We start from the raw sequence: 14,941 nt of genomic DNA, 5'->3' as shown, positions 1-14,941 counted from the left end.
GGCAGTTGTCTTTTTATTTCATTTCAATGGAAACCTTAAGATGTAATTAAATCTCATTGAGATATTGTGAAAGTTTCTGCTTTGCCAGTTGACTTACCTTCTCCTTCTACGTGGGATGTGGTCCGATCTTGAGGAAGCAGGTTACTAACGGAAAGTCCACCCAATTAGCAAAACACAAGCGTTTAAGAGGAAGAAGAGCAGCCGGAGTGAGTGCTGGCCAGCCGCTTGCCTCCTCCCGGGCCCAACCCTTGATAAAAGAGCTTTGGAGACGCTTTCCTTTGAAAGTAATGATTAGAATTCAACATGAAGAAAGAATAGGGCAGCAGCAGCTGGCCCGTTAGATGGTTGCCATGCAAATGGACGGAGTGGGAGGGCGCAGCAACAGGTTGAGATGTGGAGAGAAACGCACGCAAAAAAATAGAAAAATTAAAATCGGAACATCAGACGCAGAAGCTCAAAGACTTCCGCAGAAATACGGAGAGGATTCGGGAGGTTGTGAGGAAAGACTAAAGGGATTGGCACCGTTCAATTAAACAAAACAAAAGGTCACTTTAACTGGCCATTGAAGGCCTGTGATTCAAAGGCCTTCACACCGTCTCTTATCTGCCCCGCCGCCAGAGCCTGCGGGACAAACGGCTCTGTTCTCGAATGTGGTGAGCTGAATAAACAAGCCTGTTGGTACAAGACATCAACAGCTGTGTCCCCAAAACACACACTTCAAAAAAATCTGATAAAAAAGAAGAAGCTGAAAACGGGGTTGAAATTTAAAAATAAAAAAAATTATAATTGTGGGAGTAAATCCCCTCAAATGTTTACTATCTACATCGACTGAGCATAGACAAAAAAAAAAAGACATTTTCTATGCAAAATACACAAACTAACTCCTCAAAACATCCGGCTATTCTTCTATCTCAAAAGGCCTCTTGTATTTCCCCAAACATTTCCCACTTTCTGAATAAGTACATTTAGTATATGTGTTTCTTCTTCTTCTTCTGTCTTCTACTCGGTGGAGAACATTTTAATCAAGCTACACTTCAAAAAATAAATGAAATCTTAGTCATATTTAAGTTTGTTTTTGTTTTGTTTTTTATACGCAGTTACCATCTCTCCTGTTGGCATCAAACAGACGTACAAAGCCCGCGGCTCTGCCGACTCAGCAGCTCACTTTATGAATGTTGCTGTGCTGGAGAAAACCATTGTGACCAGAAGCAGCACTGCACACGCTGGACGTCTAAATGATTACTGTAGTGAATTCAAAGCACCGGCTGTCACTATATTTTGACCAGAGGAAAACATTTTTGAAGCACTGGAATATCAATCTAAAATTGTTAGTTACTCATGTGGCTGCACGTCACCAGAGAATAATATCTTTTTTTTTTTTTTTTTTTTCTTTCTCTCCTCCATGAATATGAGCTGCATTACAATTCTTTTTTTTTTAGCACCAGCAGTTATGAAGCTATCATGTTGGGATCAAAACCTGACCTTCTGTTGCTGGCCATCGACTTTATCTGCAGTGAAAAATAAATCGGCCAGAAGCCAATGGGGTCTGGCAGAATAGATAAGAGGGGTCATTGCAGCGGCTGAAATCTGGTGATTTCCTGGAAGAATGAAAAGCATCTCGCTCATTTGTTGAATTTGTACAAACAAAATGGAATTTTCTATTTTAATCCAAAAAAAAACCCAAAAAACCTGAGAGCATTTTGTGGTTGTGAATAATTTGATTCATTTGTTATTTCTCTTTCCTCCATGGGTTTTAAAGCGGAGGCCGTTTCTCCAAAATACCACTGAATCAAGTGACGTGTTAATTCAACAATAGATTGGAATTTTTGCAATGAAAGACAAATTAAAGGTGAGAGGGTATTTTATCATACTGAATTGGTATATTTAAAAAATAAAATAAAAAAGTTACTTACAGGTACGCCTGCAGCGGACGTTCACACTGAGGACTTAAATCAAAATCAGGTCATTCATTTTTTTGCATCCAACCAACTTCACCAGACCAAAATTTGTTTTCAATTAATCCATGTTTTTATGTGAATTGTAATTAGAACTTTTTTTTTTTTTTTTTTTTGCAGGTATTTTCTAAGCTCTATACTCCCACAACAACCAGAATGTGTCACTCCCTCTGAAGTCAAGCGTGTTTAAAAGAAACCAGACAGGTTGATGATTGAGCTGTGAACTTTAATAAGTTACTCTCAAAACATCCGGCTTCGCGTCTCCCCGGGAAAGCAGAATCGTCGGGACGCCCCAGGAACGTGCAGAAATTTCATGATCATTCGTTACTTTGATCTGGCTAGTGAATGGAACAATAAAGCAAAGTCCTCAAGCATTGCAGAAACTAAGCGTTTACGGGTGGGTTTTTGGTGAAAGCTCTCATTAGTAACACAAAAAATTCATAATGAAAGTATTCAATTTCTCTAATGGAAGTCTTCAATGTGCACCAGCGCACAGTTTTCGGTTGGGGGTTACGAGGGGGCCCCGGGGGCGTTCACTTCGTGTTGAACGTGGCGAAGCGTTGATTCAGGGGGTTCTCCGGGGCCTTCGTCCACTCCTTCTTCAACTGCTGCTTCAACTGCGACAAACGCATGTTGGGGTTCTCCATTTTCAGACGAGGCATATTTGCCTCCTCGTAGGCGGCGAATGCGGCTTTCATCCTCCGCTCCGGGTGGCGGTCCAGGTCCTCAGGCCCCGTGCTGCGGGACAAGAAACCGGGATCAGAGACGCCGGAGCAATTAGGAATCCCTGTAATCACAGGGACAGCTCTCACTCATGCCAGCAATACCTGAGCACAGCGATGGCATCTTCTATCGTTCTGGCTTCAACCGTTCCTTCTTCGGGGATAATTCTGTTCACGTTCTCCTCCAATGGCGTCTCCAAATGGCTCTTTTCTGCATGGAGAAATTCATACATGGAACGAATGTAATTCCCGAAACGGCCACTATTTACTTTCACTGGCTGCTGGGTAAAGGACTTCTGGTTTCCTAAACAGCACACTCTTCTCTCCAGCTTATACGTTACCATTTGGCTTGAGCTCCGGTTGCAGCTCCTGCTCTCTCTGAAGCGTTTCTTCAATCTGGGCCCGAGTTACTTTCCCTCCGGCTGCGAGCGCCGCTTGGGCTCTGCCTTTCAGTCGAGCATTCTCCTCGTCCAGAAGTCGCTGGTTTTCCTTTTTCCTTTCAAGGAGTTCCACTCGCTTCTTCTCCTTGTCATCCTTCAACAGCAGAAAACCCCATCAGAGAAGAGAGCCGTGGCTAAAACTCTGCATGCACACAGATTTATTTGTGTTTCCCCCCACCATACTCTTGATATTACTCAGCTTCCTTTTCAAGCCATTCGTTTTTACACCGAGACTCCCTAGCCTTGTTTGCTCTGTTTGACTCACGGTCATAGTTAATGCTAATTTAACCACAGATACAAGTACACAGCTGAGTGCAATCGTGTTGGTCGTAACCTTCTCAGACTGGACTGTGGGCTCACTCACAAGTTCCTTGGTGAGGTACACTGCTTTAAAAGTCCCAGACAGAATATTTGATTTTACTGTGGGAAGTGTCTGTCTGAAGACTTTCTTCAGGACGCCACTGAATTACATTATTTTACACATTTTCTGTAATAATCAATTAGTAGTACACTCATCTATACAAACGTTTATTACATGTCTACGAGGCATTGAAGGTGACCTATCTGAAGTGTACCCAGTCCTCAAGAATAGCGGCGATTGACTCAATGGAAGTTTGACTGGGCTACGATGCACTGGCAGATGGATGGAGAAGGTGATGGAGACTGCTCACCTTTCTTTGCCCCTTCTTAAGCACGTGCTTATCGGTCTCTTGCCAGAGGGCATCCTCTTCTTCCTTCTTCTTCCGGGCATCTTCCACCGCCTTGGCTTCAGCCTTGCGAGCTCTGGCTGTGACCGCCTTGGAGTTCTCACCCTGGAACTTCTTTGGCATCCCAACAGCTGCCGTTCAGCTGCTGGAAGAAGAATAAGAGGGGTCACAAACTGAGCAAGAAGCCTAGTTTCGAAAGTGACAGGTACACGTACAACAGTAGAAAGGAGGGCGGGGGGGCAGCAGTGAACCGTGCAGGCTTGTGTTTTCAGTATTGATCATGTCAGACTGAAGCGTCTTTGACGGAGAGCAGCCGCTCATGTATGACTGCCCAGGTAGACAGAGGGACTCGAAAACATACAAGTAAACATCCGTTGAATCACGGTTTTGTAAACACGACCACGCGTTAATAGTTGTGCCTGTTTTAAGGAGCTCAACAAAGTCATGAATACATTTGCTCCTCCTGCAGAAGTCGACCCTTGTGTGCTTGTCAAATCGGCTCGTTAGCATTAGCTCAGGATGATAAACCAGAGGAGTTTGATCTGACAACCAGCGCCGACAGATTGTAATTCGGCTTGGAGCTGCCTTTTAAAAGACCACTTTGGAGCTGGGTACGGATGAGATTTCCTACCAGTAGGAGAAGAAATGCGGTTCGCAAGCAGACCACAATTTTCAGCTGTTTCGAAGAGGCAGCCGCCACCTCCTCTCCGAACCCAGCGCGCACCCAGATGACGCGTCTTCTTCTGTGGTGGGAGGATCGAAAACAGCCCGGAGGTCCTCACCGCCCCCCGCTGGTGCTACGCTGTAACTGCACCTCCTGGTCTGAGGCTCGGGGTGCGTCCAAATAGTCCCTCCTATCTCATTTCCTATCTACTTCTCCTTAACCCCGGGAAGTGTTTGAGTGGCGGCCATGATAAGGAGCGTTCGAATTCTCTATAAGCTAAGGAAAGGAGGCTCCATGCTTCCTTTATAATCTCCTTTAGCATCGGAAACACTGACGCATCCTTTACCAAAGGAGACAAGATAATGCTGCGGTACAATTCTTTGTGGCAACAACATTTACAAGGACCTCCGCTCATCCCTGCGTTCACAGAAACTCATGGAAACTCAGGATGACTTAATGCAAATCATGCAGTAATACGCCTTGAACAACTTTAAATAATCTAAAACCCATATCCCAACTTTGAATGTTATGCAGATGTTGTAAAACGAACAGGGTAAAGTTTTTGTGCGGCCTATTCTCAGTTTGCATTGGCTATTTATTCACGTGGCAGTCGGCAGTGCATAGGAAAGGCGATAGGAGGAACTATTCTGAACCAGTGTTTTTCTTGAGGGACACACATTTTTACCACCACAAACTACCACCCTCCACCACACCCTGTACATTTACAAAGCAAACTGAAGAAACTGCATCAACACATTATATGTAATGTATAGTTTTATTTTGTTTTGTGACGCCGAGTTCCTTCTTTCTGAGGATGAACTCTTGATCTCCTCAGCTTGCATAGCTTCAAACTTTCATTCACCAGTTTTCTCACCTCAAAACATGCATTCAACTCTAATTTTGTCCGTTGCTTCTATGAAGCCATATTCTATCCAACTTTCTTGGCACCCCCTCCTTTAATTTTTGATGTCTTCCTCTAAAGCTTTAGCCTGACGCTTGACCATTTTTTTCTCTTGGTGCTTCTTTTGCGAGCTTACCTTTGTGCAAACCGCCGACAGGCTATTCACATTCAAGACATTTCATGGAGATATTTTAATACTTTAAAATGTATTTTTTGTGTATTCTTTAAAATAACACACTTTTTAATGTAACACTTAAGCTTTAGTACTTTTGTGACTCAAATGAAGTAAATGGTAGGCAGACAACAGTTTTCATAAAAAAAATTATTATAGCTCTTAAAATCAAGAGGGCTTCATGACCCTGTGAATCTTAAGGTGTTGTCCAGGGGGGGTCAGGACCCCCGGGTTGGGAGTCACTGTTCTCAACCCTTTGAAATGACCTACAAATTGACCTGAAGATTCATCCCTCAGAAATAAATCATTTCCAGTCAAAACCTGCCTTTCCTCTGACCAATAAGAAGAATGGAAGAATAAATAACCCTTGGACAACAATAAAATGGCCATTTTCTAGCCGCACAAATTATGGGCTTTGCAGCAAAGTGAACGACAAATGTGAACACATAACCTCCAGAATTAAGAAGAGTACTTTTGAAATGATGAATCATTTTTTGGCTGGTGGAAAAAGTATTAAAACAAAGTGGAACACAACAGGACGTCCCGTCTGATAATTCTCTAGAGCAAAAGTTATTTTCGCACAACTTCTGCGGGTACAGAATCAACCATAACATAAGGACATTTTGTGTGCCGGCCTCAATTGTTTACAGCATCTCCATGGCAACAGACGCTGATCTCTTTTGATCCCCATGGGTGCCTCTCCTATCCGCTTTGTATGGGAAATTCTTTCGTATTTTTTGGCGATTTATTTGGAAACGGTGAGTTGGATCGACCACGAAAGTCATGGCAATCTACTCCAAAATGTTTCTCACATTTTGATGTGCTTTTTGTGTCCATGCTCCCAATAGTGCGACACTAGTCACACGCCATAATAAATGGCAGAAAAATAGTAATGCCTCTTAAAGACACAGGCACAAGAATAAAATCCTCAAGCATGTCAATTCGAATGTTGAGAGGCCCTCATTGCCAGTGATGTCAGTAACGCATTAATTAGTAATGCTTTACTCTCATATGACCACTTTTTTCAGTAAAGAGTAATCTGACACGTTACTCTTTGCAAATCAGTAATCAGATTAAAGTTACTTCTACAAGTTACTGTGCCTTACGATTGTAGCGTCCCGTAGGACGAGTTTCTTGTCTGTAAAGCCGCTTTATTATTAAACAGAACCAGGACAGAACCAGGCCACTTCTCCACTCTCCTCCAAACGACAGACACATACAGTGCATGCAGGCTCTGAACGCTCACCTGACCCGCCCCCTTCTCCACTCTCAGCCAATCACAGGCCAACTCACTCTAATGGCGCCTTCAGTTGACACAAAAGAATCGGAGCCAACAAACGTCATCACTAAACCTTAGCATTGCATGAATCACACAACTGCAGAGAAATTACACTATTTTTGTAATTTACCTGAGTAAAACTATTAATTGGCACGCGCGCTGGCATGTGGATGGACAGACTTTTTTTTCCACCGTGAAAAAAAAAAATCTTGACTTTGATTTTCGACTTTTTCTGGGGCCACAAGGGTTTTTTGTTTTTTTTTAGCCTCCGAATTTTTTTTTTTCTTCAGTGGCCCTAAAACTCTTCCGTACGATACAATAAAGAACGAAGGTCAAAGGTTAAAATATGTATCAGCTGGAGGCCAAGCAGATCAGCACAGAGTTTTTGGCAAAACCGGCTGTCACTTTCATGCTGAGACCGTGGGGGTGGGGGGTTGTCTGCAGCTGTTGAAAGTAACTAAAAAGTAACTTGTGATCTAACTTAGTTACTTTGAAAAACAAGTAAAGTAAAGTCACTCAGTTACTTGCTGTTGTTTCATTGTAAACCTCTTATATTCTATCAAATGTAACATCAAATCACTTTTTAGTGGTGTGATACACAAGGGGGAAAGAACACTATTTGAGAAGCCACTTAAAACTCTTCATATTTTATTACTATGAACACTTTTAACATATACACACAAATATACAGCAATGAAATGGTGTAACATGAGCTATAATAATTATAACTGTAAAAATATATAAATCATCTGAGGGACTTCAGAAGTCATTGTCGCTTTCCTCCAGCAGAGGGGGTCTCATTCCCCCTCGAGACGAACGATTCCTTCTGGACGCTGGACCCTCCACACTGTCGTCCTCCAAATCTTTGCTCTGCTCGTCGCCTTCCTCGTCTTCCTCATCATCCTCGTCCACATCTATCTCACTGTCTTCAGACTAAAAGCAGCAGCCGAGGAGAGTGGCAACACATAAGCACAATAACAATTACAAAACAGTAAAAGACAACAAATTAGCATTGTTTTGTTGAGAACGAAACAACATAGAAACACAAGGGATTTTAACATTTCAACTGGAACTAAACACAAAATCTAAAGTTTACAAACTATTTAATCTGACAGGACAATGTATTTACTAAATAATTAACTTCTTTCTGCAAAGAAAACATACAAAACATTTCACAAGGATTTACAGTACTACAGAATACCCAGAAGGACAAAAAGAAGTTGCTGATTTTAAAGGAAAAATCCACTCTAAACTCCAAAAGAAGAAGTACATTTTGAGATGCATCGGCGTAAAGGAAGACAATAAAGCAATAATGCCGTCCACTCTATGGACACAATGTCTGTTGGATAGTAAAATTGATCTTTTATCATACCATTACTTGGGTACTTTTTAAACAAGCTGTGCATCCACAAAATATACAATATGCTAATATTACTCAATATAAGCTTTTGTCAAAAAAAAAACTGTGACATAGCTGAGGTGTGACTCCATGGATGTTTCCTTTAAATACACGAGGAGAAGGAACAGAGAGCGGACTACATTCTGGTCCCACACAAACCTTCCCTTTCCGCTGTTTTTTGGCAGGACGGATTGACTTTCTGGAAACGGCTAACAAGGCCTTATGAAACGCAAGTCAGTAACGGAAAGAAAACACAGAGTCATGTTGGAAAAACAAAGGGCGAGAAACTGAACAGACGTGGCACACAGAATACTTTCAGTGACCACCATCTGAGAGAGGATTTATTAGAAGAGACGGGGCAGAGGGGGAAGAAGAGGTGAAGATTATGGAATGTGGCTTCACTGACCTCATCAGTGTCGCCACCCTGCATGGTGCCGATGAAGTGTGCTCCTCTACCTGCGACCAAACCAGAAAAAAGTATTGCTGGAACATGCTGGCACTTTGGTTCACTTAATCTGCCAACACAAACTCCAGATTACGACCATCCATATGGCTGACTAGACAATATTTCACCCCAGATAGTTTACATCACTCCAACCCTACAGTAGCAGAGGCTCACCCTGTCAGCTATTGACTTAGTACTTATATACTTATTCTAAATTTCATGTCTTGTGTTTTTCCATTCTAAATTTTGTACTATTTTGATCATTTCATACATTTTCAAATCGATGAAAGAGATACCAGATGAGGGTACCGGCTATAGGCATGAGGATAACAAGCAGTCCTTCACGTGTACCTGCCATGATGCCGTTGCGTGTTGGCCGAGGCTTCGAGGGCCGCCAGTCCTCCATGTCGCTATCTGAACCGTCATCTTCAAGAACTTCCATATCAGAGTCTTCATCTTTCACTGGAGAAAATGTATGTCACAAATTCAAATAGCAAATCAGAAAAACGTTTGAGACGTTTCGATCTCATTTGCATTTTTGTCTCACGGGAGCTTTTCATCAGTTCCCGCTCCTCCTCCCTCAACTTCTGTTGCATCATCCTCATGGTGTTTTCAGCTTCCTGCAGGAGAAACCCTTTTAACAAAATGCTGTTGCATCCACGTTTATACACAGAGAATATCACAAGAAGCAGCTTATCAAAACAAGTGATAATCACTGATCTAAATGTACACATACATACTATGGAGGCACCGAGCCACGTTTTTTCACTTCTGATCCGATCCCGATAACTTAATTTAGATATCTGCCGATATCGATACTATTCCGATATCAGATAACAATATCATTATTGTTGATTTTATATGAGGCTGTAATAAACTCCTCTCTACAGAAACGCACAATATTTGCAAAGCCGTTGTACAGCGAGGCGCCGCTCGGCAGTCTGGCGCCACCGTTTTAAAACGCCAGCTCACCGAGGTGAACGGCGCCGACGGCGGCATCAAAACAATGAAAAGCCGCTCCTCCACGCTGTCAGCAGGCGATTCAGACAATAAGCTTCACGGAGGTCTGCTGTGTTGCTTTGCTGTGTTTTGAGCATTAAATACGTCGAAACAGCGACATATCGGAACCCGATACCAGGACTGGATCAGATCGGAACAAATCCCCATACCTCAAACCTCTCTTGTTCCAGTCTGTGATATTCATCCAGTTGAGACTCTAGGAAGGTGAGGTTCCGGAATTTTTCCACATATATTTCATAGTGCTTCTGCAAGTCTTCTTCAATCTTCTCATATTCATCCATGAAGGCTGGCCTTTGAGTGTGAGGGGGGGGGGGGGGGGGGGGAGAAAGACCGTGAGAGGAGCCTATATGCCAATATAAGGCCTCCGAGTACAAATAGAAGTTGGTAAAATCTTAGAAAGACGTGTAGAATTACTCCAATCAGTATGTGCTGCTCCTGTGCTCAACAAAAACACTAAGCTTAGTGTTTTTGTTTTTGTTTGTTTTAATAGTCCTGTGGCACCAAGCAGTAATAACCGCTTTGCCATTCTGCTACTGACCTCACACTCTGCAGCGTCTGCAATCTCTTCTGATTCCTCTCCAGTTCCTGTTTCTTCTTCTCTATCTTGGCATCCAGACTGGCCATATCAGAAACCACATTATTCAGCATGGCCTTTGTTTTTTCCGTAGATTCCTTGAACACAAAAGCACAGCATGTGAATCAGTGCAACAGTATTAACCACTTACACATAGGTCCTGTGTGAATTCTAGAAAACGGTGAGTGCAAAGGTAAACCTGCCAGAGTTAATACTGACCAGAACCTCCTTGATGGAAGCCCTCAGGGCCTTTTCAGCCTCGTTGATTTCCAGAGGTCTGGCAATGGCTGCAGTTCTAATTTCCTGAGAATGACAGAGAAATACATGTCTGTACCATTGATGTCATTTCAAAGAAATTGCAATTCAATATTGCCACAATAACGTTATGCCTCTTTGTTTCTCAAAATCATAAATGTGTATATTTCCACATCTCACCCTCAGCTCCACCTCTTCTCCCAGTAAATCGTAAAGAGATGCTCCTTTTGACGTGACCTCAGACGCCAGCTGCCGAGCTGCTTTAAGATCTGAAATCTAAAAGCGAAGACAAAGTGAGACTTAACCAGGAACATGTTGTATGTACTGCCTTGCCAGAAACTATCAGTGCAACATTGTCATTGTCTGTCACTTTTGTATGATTCAAGTTTAGAAGTGAATGAGGTGTCGAAACGTGCAACTTTAAAATAGTATATCAATTGTGCTTCACCCGTGAGCCAAGGTCAAATTTGAACTTGGTGCTGTCCTCCTCAGCTTTGTCTCCTAAATCCATCTGCTTGCTTTTCATTGCATTATAAAGCACAGATGTGATTTTCAGCATTTCCTTCACAGCATAGCCATCGGCCTGATAGAGGCGCTTGGGGTTCAGCTTGATGTGAGCCTTTGTTGCCTGTAAGAAAATTGTAATGCTTAGGCAGAGACTAACAGAAAGCAGAGAAAACTGAGAATGAAAAACACAATTTCTCTAAATGCAAGATGGGTTTTCACCATGAACTGCACCACAGCCTTGATGAAAAAAACTCTGTCTGACTCTGTGTCCACGTCGGTGGGAATGTCCATGTGAGGCTCATATCTACACAGGGATAGAGTGAAATAGAGAAAAGAAATTACAAACAGCAAATTCTACCACTGTATTGCTTACTTCATGCATGTCTAAGATGTTGGTTTAACGGAGCACAAATGTAGATGTGATACAGACACAACACAGATGGCATTCTGTGATTTAATGAGAAAAATCTGACAAGTCATAACAAATCATTTGTAAATTCAAACATACCTTTTTACAAGCCATATCAGGATTTCTGCCACTAAGGAGAAGTTAGGCTTTCTGAAATTCTCCATGGATATCAACCGAGGATATCCCAAAGCCCTCATCATTTCTGTGAAACCTGGAATTAAAACATGATACAATTAAGTCCAGTTTACACTTACATTACAGTCAACGGGAAGCAAGCATCACTTACTTCTTAAGTCTCTGAAAGACATGGTGATCTCTGTTCACAGTACAGGAAAAGGTTGACTGGTTTCTGCTTGGAGGGAAGAATAGAGAAGTTTAGAGAGAGGTTTGCACATGAATGCATCACATCACCGCAGCTTCAAACATACTGTACACGGACCTCCAATTATTTATCATATTATGATTGCAAAATCCCAAACAATCCTAGCAGGTTCCAGCTGATTTAGATGTCACTGCTGCGTAACGAAGCGTGATATTTACCCAGAGGATGAGCGAAGCCCGGTGTTTCGGATTAAATGGTTTCCCTGTTAATTGGTGACCAACTCTGTTACTGCTAGTAACAGAAAATGCAAAAAAATCCAACGGAAGTCTTTAGCTGTGCTGGCGAACGCCATTTAACCACATTCACAATAAAGTTTCGAAATGTCGTACCTTTTGCAGGTCTCATTTTAACACCAGCTTTTACTCGCACGGACGACGGACGCTCAAGGAATTCAGTCACCAGTTAACAGGGAAACCAGTTGGTCCGAAACACCGGGCGCTAGCTTGTCGCTAGGTGGACTCTAGCAAAACACTGGCCAGTGGCAAACGGTGTGCTAGCCTGCTGAAACACTCCTGGCGAGCTGTAATAAAATGTTTCTACGCTGTTTACAAACACAGTTTTGTTTACCTGCCGTGTCTGTCGGAGCAGCTTGTTTGGTCTCAGTGTGGTGGTCTCTTGCTAACTGCCACAGCTAGCCTCCTCTCTGCCACGAACCGTCGCTATGGTAACTAGTTCTTCTCTACGGAAGCCCGACGAGTGTCAAAAGGCGTTCAAAGAAAAATGAATGGAGGGTTTACATGTAGGCACGGTGTGTTACGAATATCATTTGCCGTCATTCGTGGCACATTCCAAACATTCTTTATGAGGCGTAATGCATCTGAATAGGGTTCGTAAATGGTCGTGTCGATTGCGTGGCATACTTCATATTTTTGGAGCATGTTTCTGACTGCCAAACAATCTTCCACGAATATCAAGATTCACCTGTGTTCGTGAAGTTTGCAACTGAGTGTGTCGATTAGTTGTGATGCGTGGTGATGCGTAATAGAGCGTGACAGCATTCGTAATGTATTATTATATTTGATGATTCGGGTCCGTGCAGTCGCGGTCTCTTAAATATTGGCAACATGCAGTTTCCCCCCCCCCCCCCCCCCCCCCCATGCATTTCCTTTCGGTTTTTTTGTTTCGTCAGGATCATGTGTAAAATTAGGCTATTTGTAATCTATGACTTGTGCTTGAGGGTGAATAATCACTCCATCACTTTAATAAAGTTGCCAGCCTGCATGCAATTCTTGACCTCACCATTAAAGCCTGGAAGAGCTCGTCTCAACGTCACTTTAAATCAGACGGCCGCTCAATTTCAAACAGGGAAACCTGCTCGTAAATTTCAGATTTCCAAATAAAAAATAAGATGGATGGGCTCTGAGGAGCAGCAACAGACGAGTTCAGCAAAGGAAGCTGATCACAGGCGTGTGTGATGGCTTCTGTCTGAAGGTAATGTGTATAAACTGTATATTTAATAATTAGCTGTGTTGAGAATTACCCAACATTAGTGTTCTAGAGTTAATAAATACCAACCTTGTCGCTCCTGTGTCAGCACGTGCTACGTCCTTGAAGTCGTCACAGTATATCTGCACAGTTGAGATTGTTGTGTATAAAGTTGTCACAAACAGAAAAAAAAGCTGATCCAACGTGTACAGATGATGTGAAGCTGCAGTAGAAACTGCCTGCCTGTGTATTTTTACTAAACTTTGTCTTTGATGTGAGAATATGCCTTTTTTCACATCAGAGACAAATTTCAGTTTCAGGAAAGTTCTATTGGACACCTGTAGTATTCACTGCTGCCAGTAGCATCGCTTCAGATTAAATCAAATTAACTTTGGTTCCAGAAACGCTTTTCAGCCCCCCCCCCCCCAAAAAATGTAGGTTTTATCCGTTAAAAGTTCAGTTTATTGGTCGAGTGAGCGGGAGGTCGGTGAAAGCGAGCTTCAGTCTGAATGCATCATGTGCCCCTGCACCTGAGTTTAGTGGCTTCGACCTTCTCCAGCATTTCTTTCTTGTGGCCATTTTTACGTTTTCACTGTTTTAACCATTTGATCTTATTTCTAAGCAGTTTTGTGCATTCATCCCCTCCCATTTTAAAGCGTTTTTACTTTTAGAAACCCTAGTCATTTTGGTTTTAAACAGTTCTTTCAACATTTCTTTAGTTTTTTTTACCCCACAAATTTAGATGTGCCTTTTTAAAACAGTTTTTTAGCCAAGAGTATGAAGTCCTTTTGATAATGACTTTGTGTGCACGAATACAATGAAAACAAGATGAACAATTCTTAGGGCGCCACTATTGTGCTCCCTTCCCCTTCAGCTCACAGGACAGGACGTTTTCAAGTCGTGCTGTTCTTCCAGCGGCCGCAGGGAGGCGCCACCTCTCAGGCTGCGCCACCGGTCTTGAACATCCACGGCCCGGGCTGCACTCTTGACGCAGAGCGCCATGGAGCAAACTGGCGAGCCCCCTCACAACAATAACAACCCGGCTGGCAATGAGCCGCCCGCCTGCGGCCTCCTCAGCAAGCGCCTGAAAGAGCTGGAGAATGCCGCCCTGCAGACCAACTTAATCTCGCGAATGGAGACGGAATCCGGGGCGGACGCCGCGAGCTGGACGGAGCGGCAGTCCGGGGAAGAGGAGCAGTCGAACGGCTTGTCCTTGAACGAGCAGTCGGCCGCCCCGCAGCTCGTCGCGGACCCGGTGGAGGAGGAAGTGGAGCCGGGGACGAACCAGGCGAAAGAGCACGTCGAGGAGGAGAGGACGCTGACGGACCATTTAAACAAACGACTGCTTTCGTCGTTTCTGGAAAAGCTGAACGAGCGAGACCTGGCGCTCGCCGGCGTCCAGCGGCTGGACTGTGCTGTAGCCGACGAGGACTCGAACCGGGCCGCGGACGAGTGGTGAAGCACCGGGGCGCCGTGGAGGGGGATTCGGGAAGAACACTGGCACAACTCCTCATCCTCAGAGACTGACCTGCAGCTTGGCTTTACACCCTCATCTTCAGAGACAGAGTGTCTGGAAATGTTATGCTTACTTTTATATCTGTTGAGCGGCGGAATCATGTAAGATAAGGCAATAAAGGACCCATGTGATAAAGAAGTGCCTTTGTAATGTCTGTTACAACGTGGCA

General features: G+C 43.4%; 2 protein-coding genes across 4 annotated transcripts; both read right to left on the bottom strand.

Annotated features, from left to right (window-relative positions):
* Positions 1-2,371: 2,371 nt before the first annotated feature.
* Positions 2,372-4,571, bottom strand: ccdc124 (coiled-coil domain containing 124). Of its 2 annotated transcripts, none has more exons than XM_080473888.1 (5): positions 4,456-4,571; positions 3,789-3,969; positions 3,019-3,211; positions 2,783-2,888; positions 2,372-2,693 (listed from the first exon to the last, which is right to left on the bottom strand). In XM_080473888.1, the coding sequence occupies exons 2-5, from the start codon at positions 3,945-3,947 to the stop codon at positions 2,489-2,491; spliced, it is 663 nt and encodes a 220-aa protein (XP_080330014.1). In that variant the 5' UTR covers positions 3,948-3,969; positions 4,456-4,571; the 3' UTR covers positions 2,372-2,488. The 2 variants fall into 2 exon arrangements, with proteins under 2 accessions (XP_080330014.1, XP_080330015.1); XM_080473889.1 differs by having other exon boundaries at positions 3,789-3,966.
* A 2,902-nt stretch (positions 4,572-7,473) lies between these two features.
* On the bottom strand, positions 7,474-12,506 carry cluap1 (clusterin associated protein 1). Of its 2 annotated transcripts, XM_080472616.1 has the most exons (14): positions 12,399-12,506; positions 11,736-11,798; positions 11,549-11,660; positions 11,260-11,344; positions 10,982-11,161; positions 10,714-10,809; positions 10,498-10,581; positions 10,243-10,376; positions 9,854-9,995; positions 9,232-9,304; positions 9,036-9,146; positions 8,646-8,695; positions 8,399-8,458; positions 7,474-7,773 (listed from the first exon to the last, which is right to left on the bottom strand). In XM_080472616.1, the coding sequence occupies exons 2-14, from the start codon at positions 11,755-11,757 to the stop codon at positions 7,600-7,602; spliced, it is 1,323 nt and encodes a 440-aa protein (XP_080328742.1). In that variant the 5' UTR covers positions 11,758-11,798; positions 12,399-12,506; the 3' UTR covers positions 7,474-7,599. The 2 variants fall into 2 exon arrangements, with proteins under 2 accessions (XP_080328742.1, XP_080328743.1); XM_080472617.1 differs by lacking the exon at positions 8,399-8,458.
* Positions 12,507-14,941: the final 2,435 nt, after the last annotated feature.

Source organism: Lipophrys pholis (genome assembly GCF_963383615.2).
Source record: "Lipophrys pholis genome assembly, chromosome: 10".
Taxonomy (NCBI): domain Eukaryota; kingdom Metazoa; phylum Chordata; class Actinopteri; order Blenniiformes; family Blenniidae; genus Lipophrys; species Lipophrys pholis.
The sequence above is the reverse complement of the archived record's forward strand: the minus strand, read 5'-3'. Positions and strand labels throughout refer to the sequence as shown.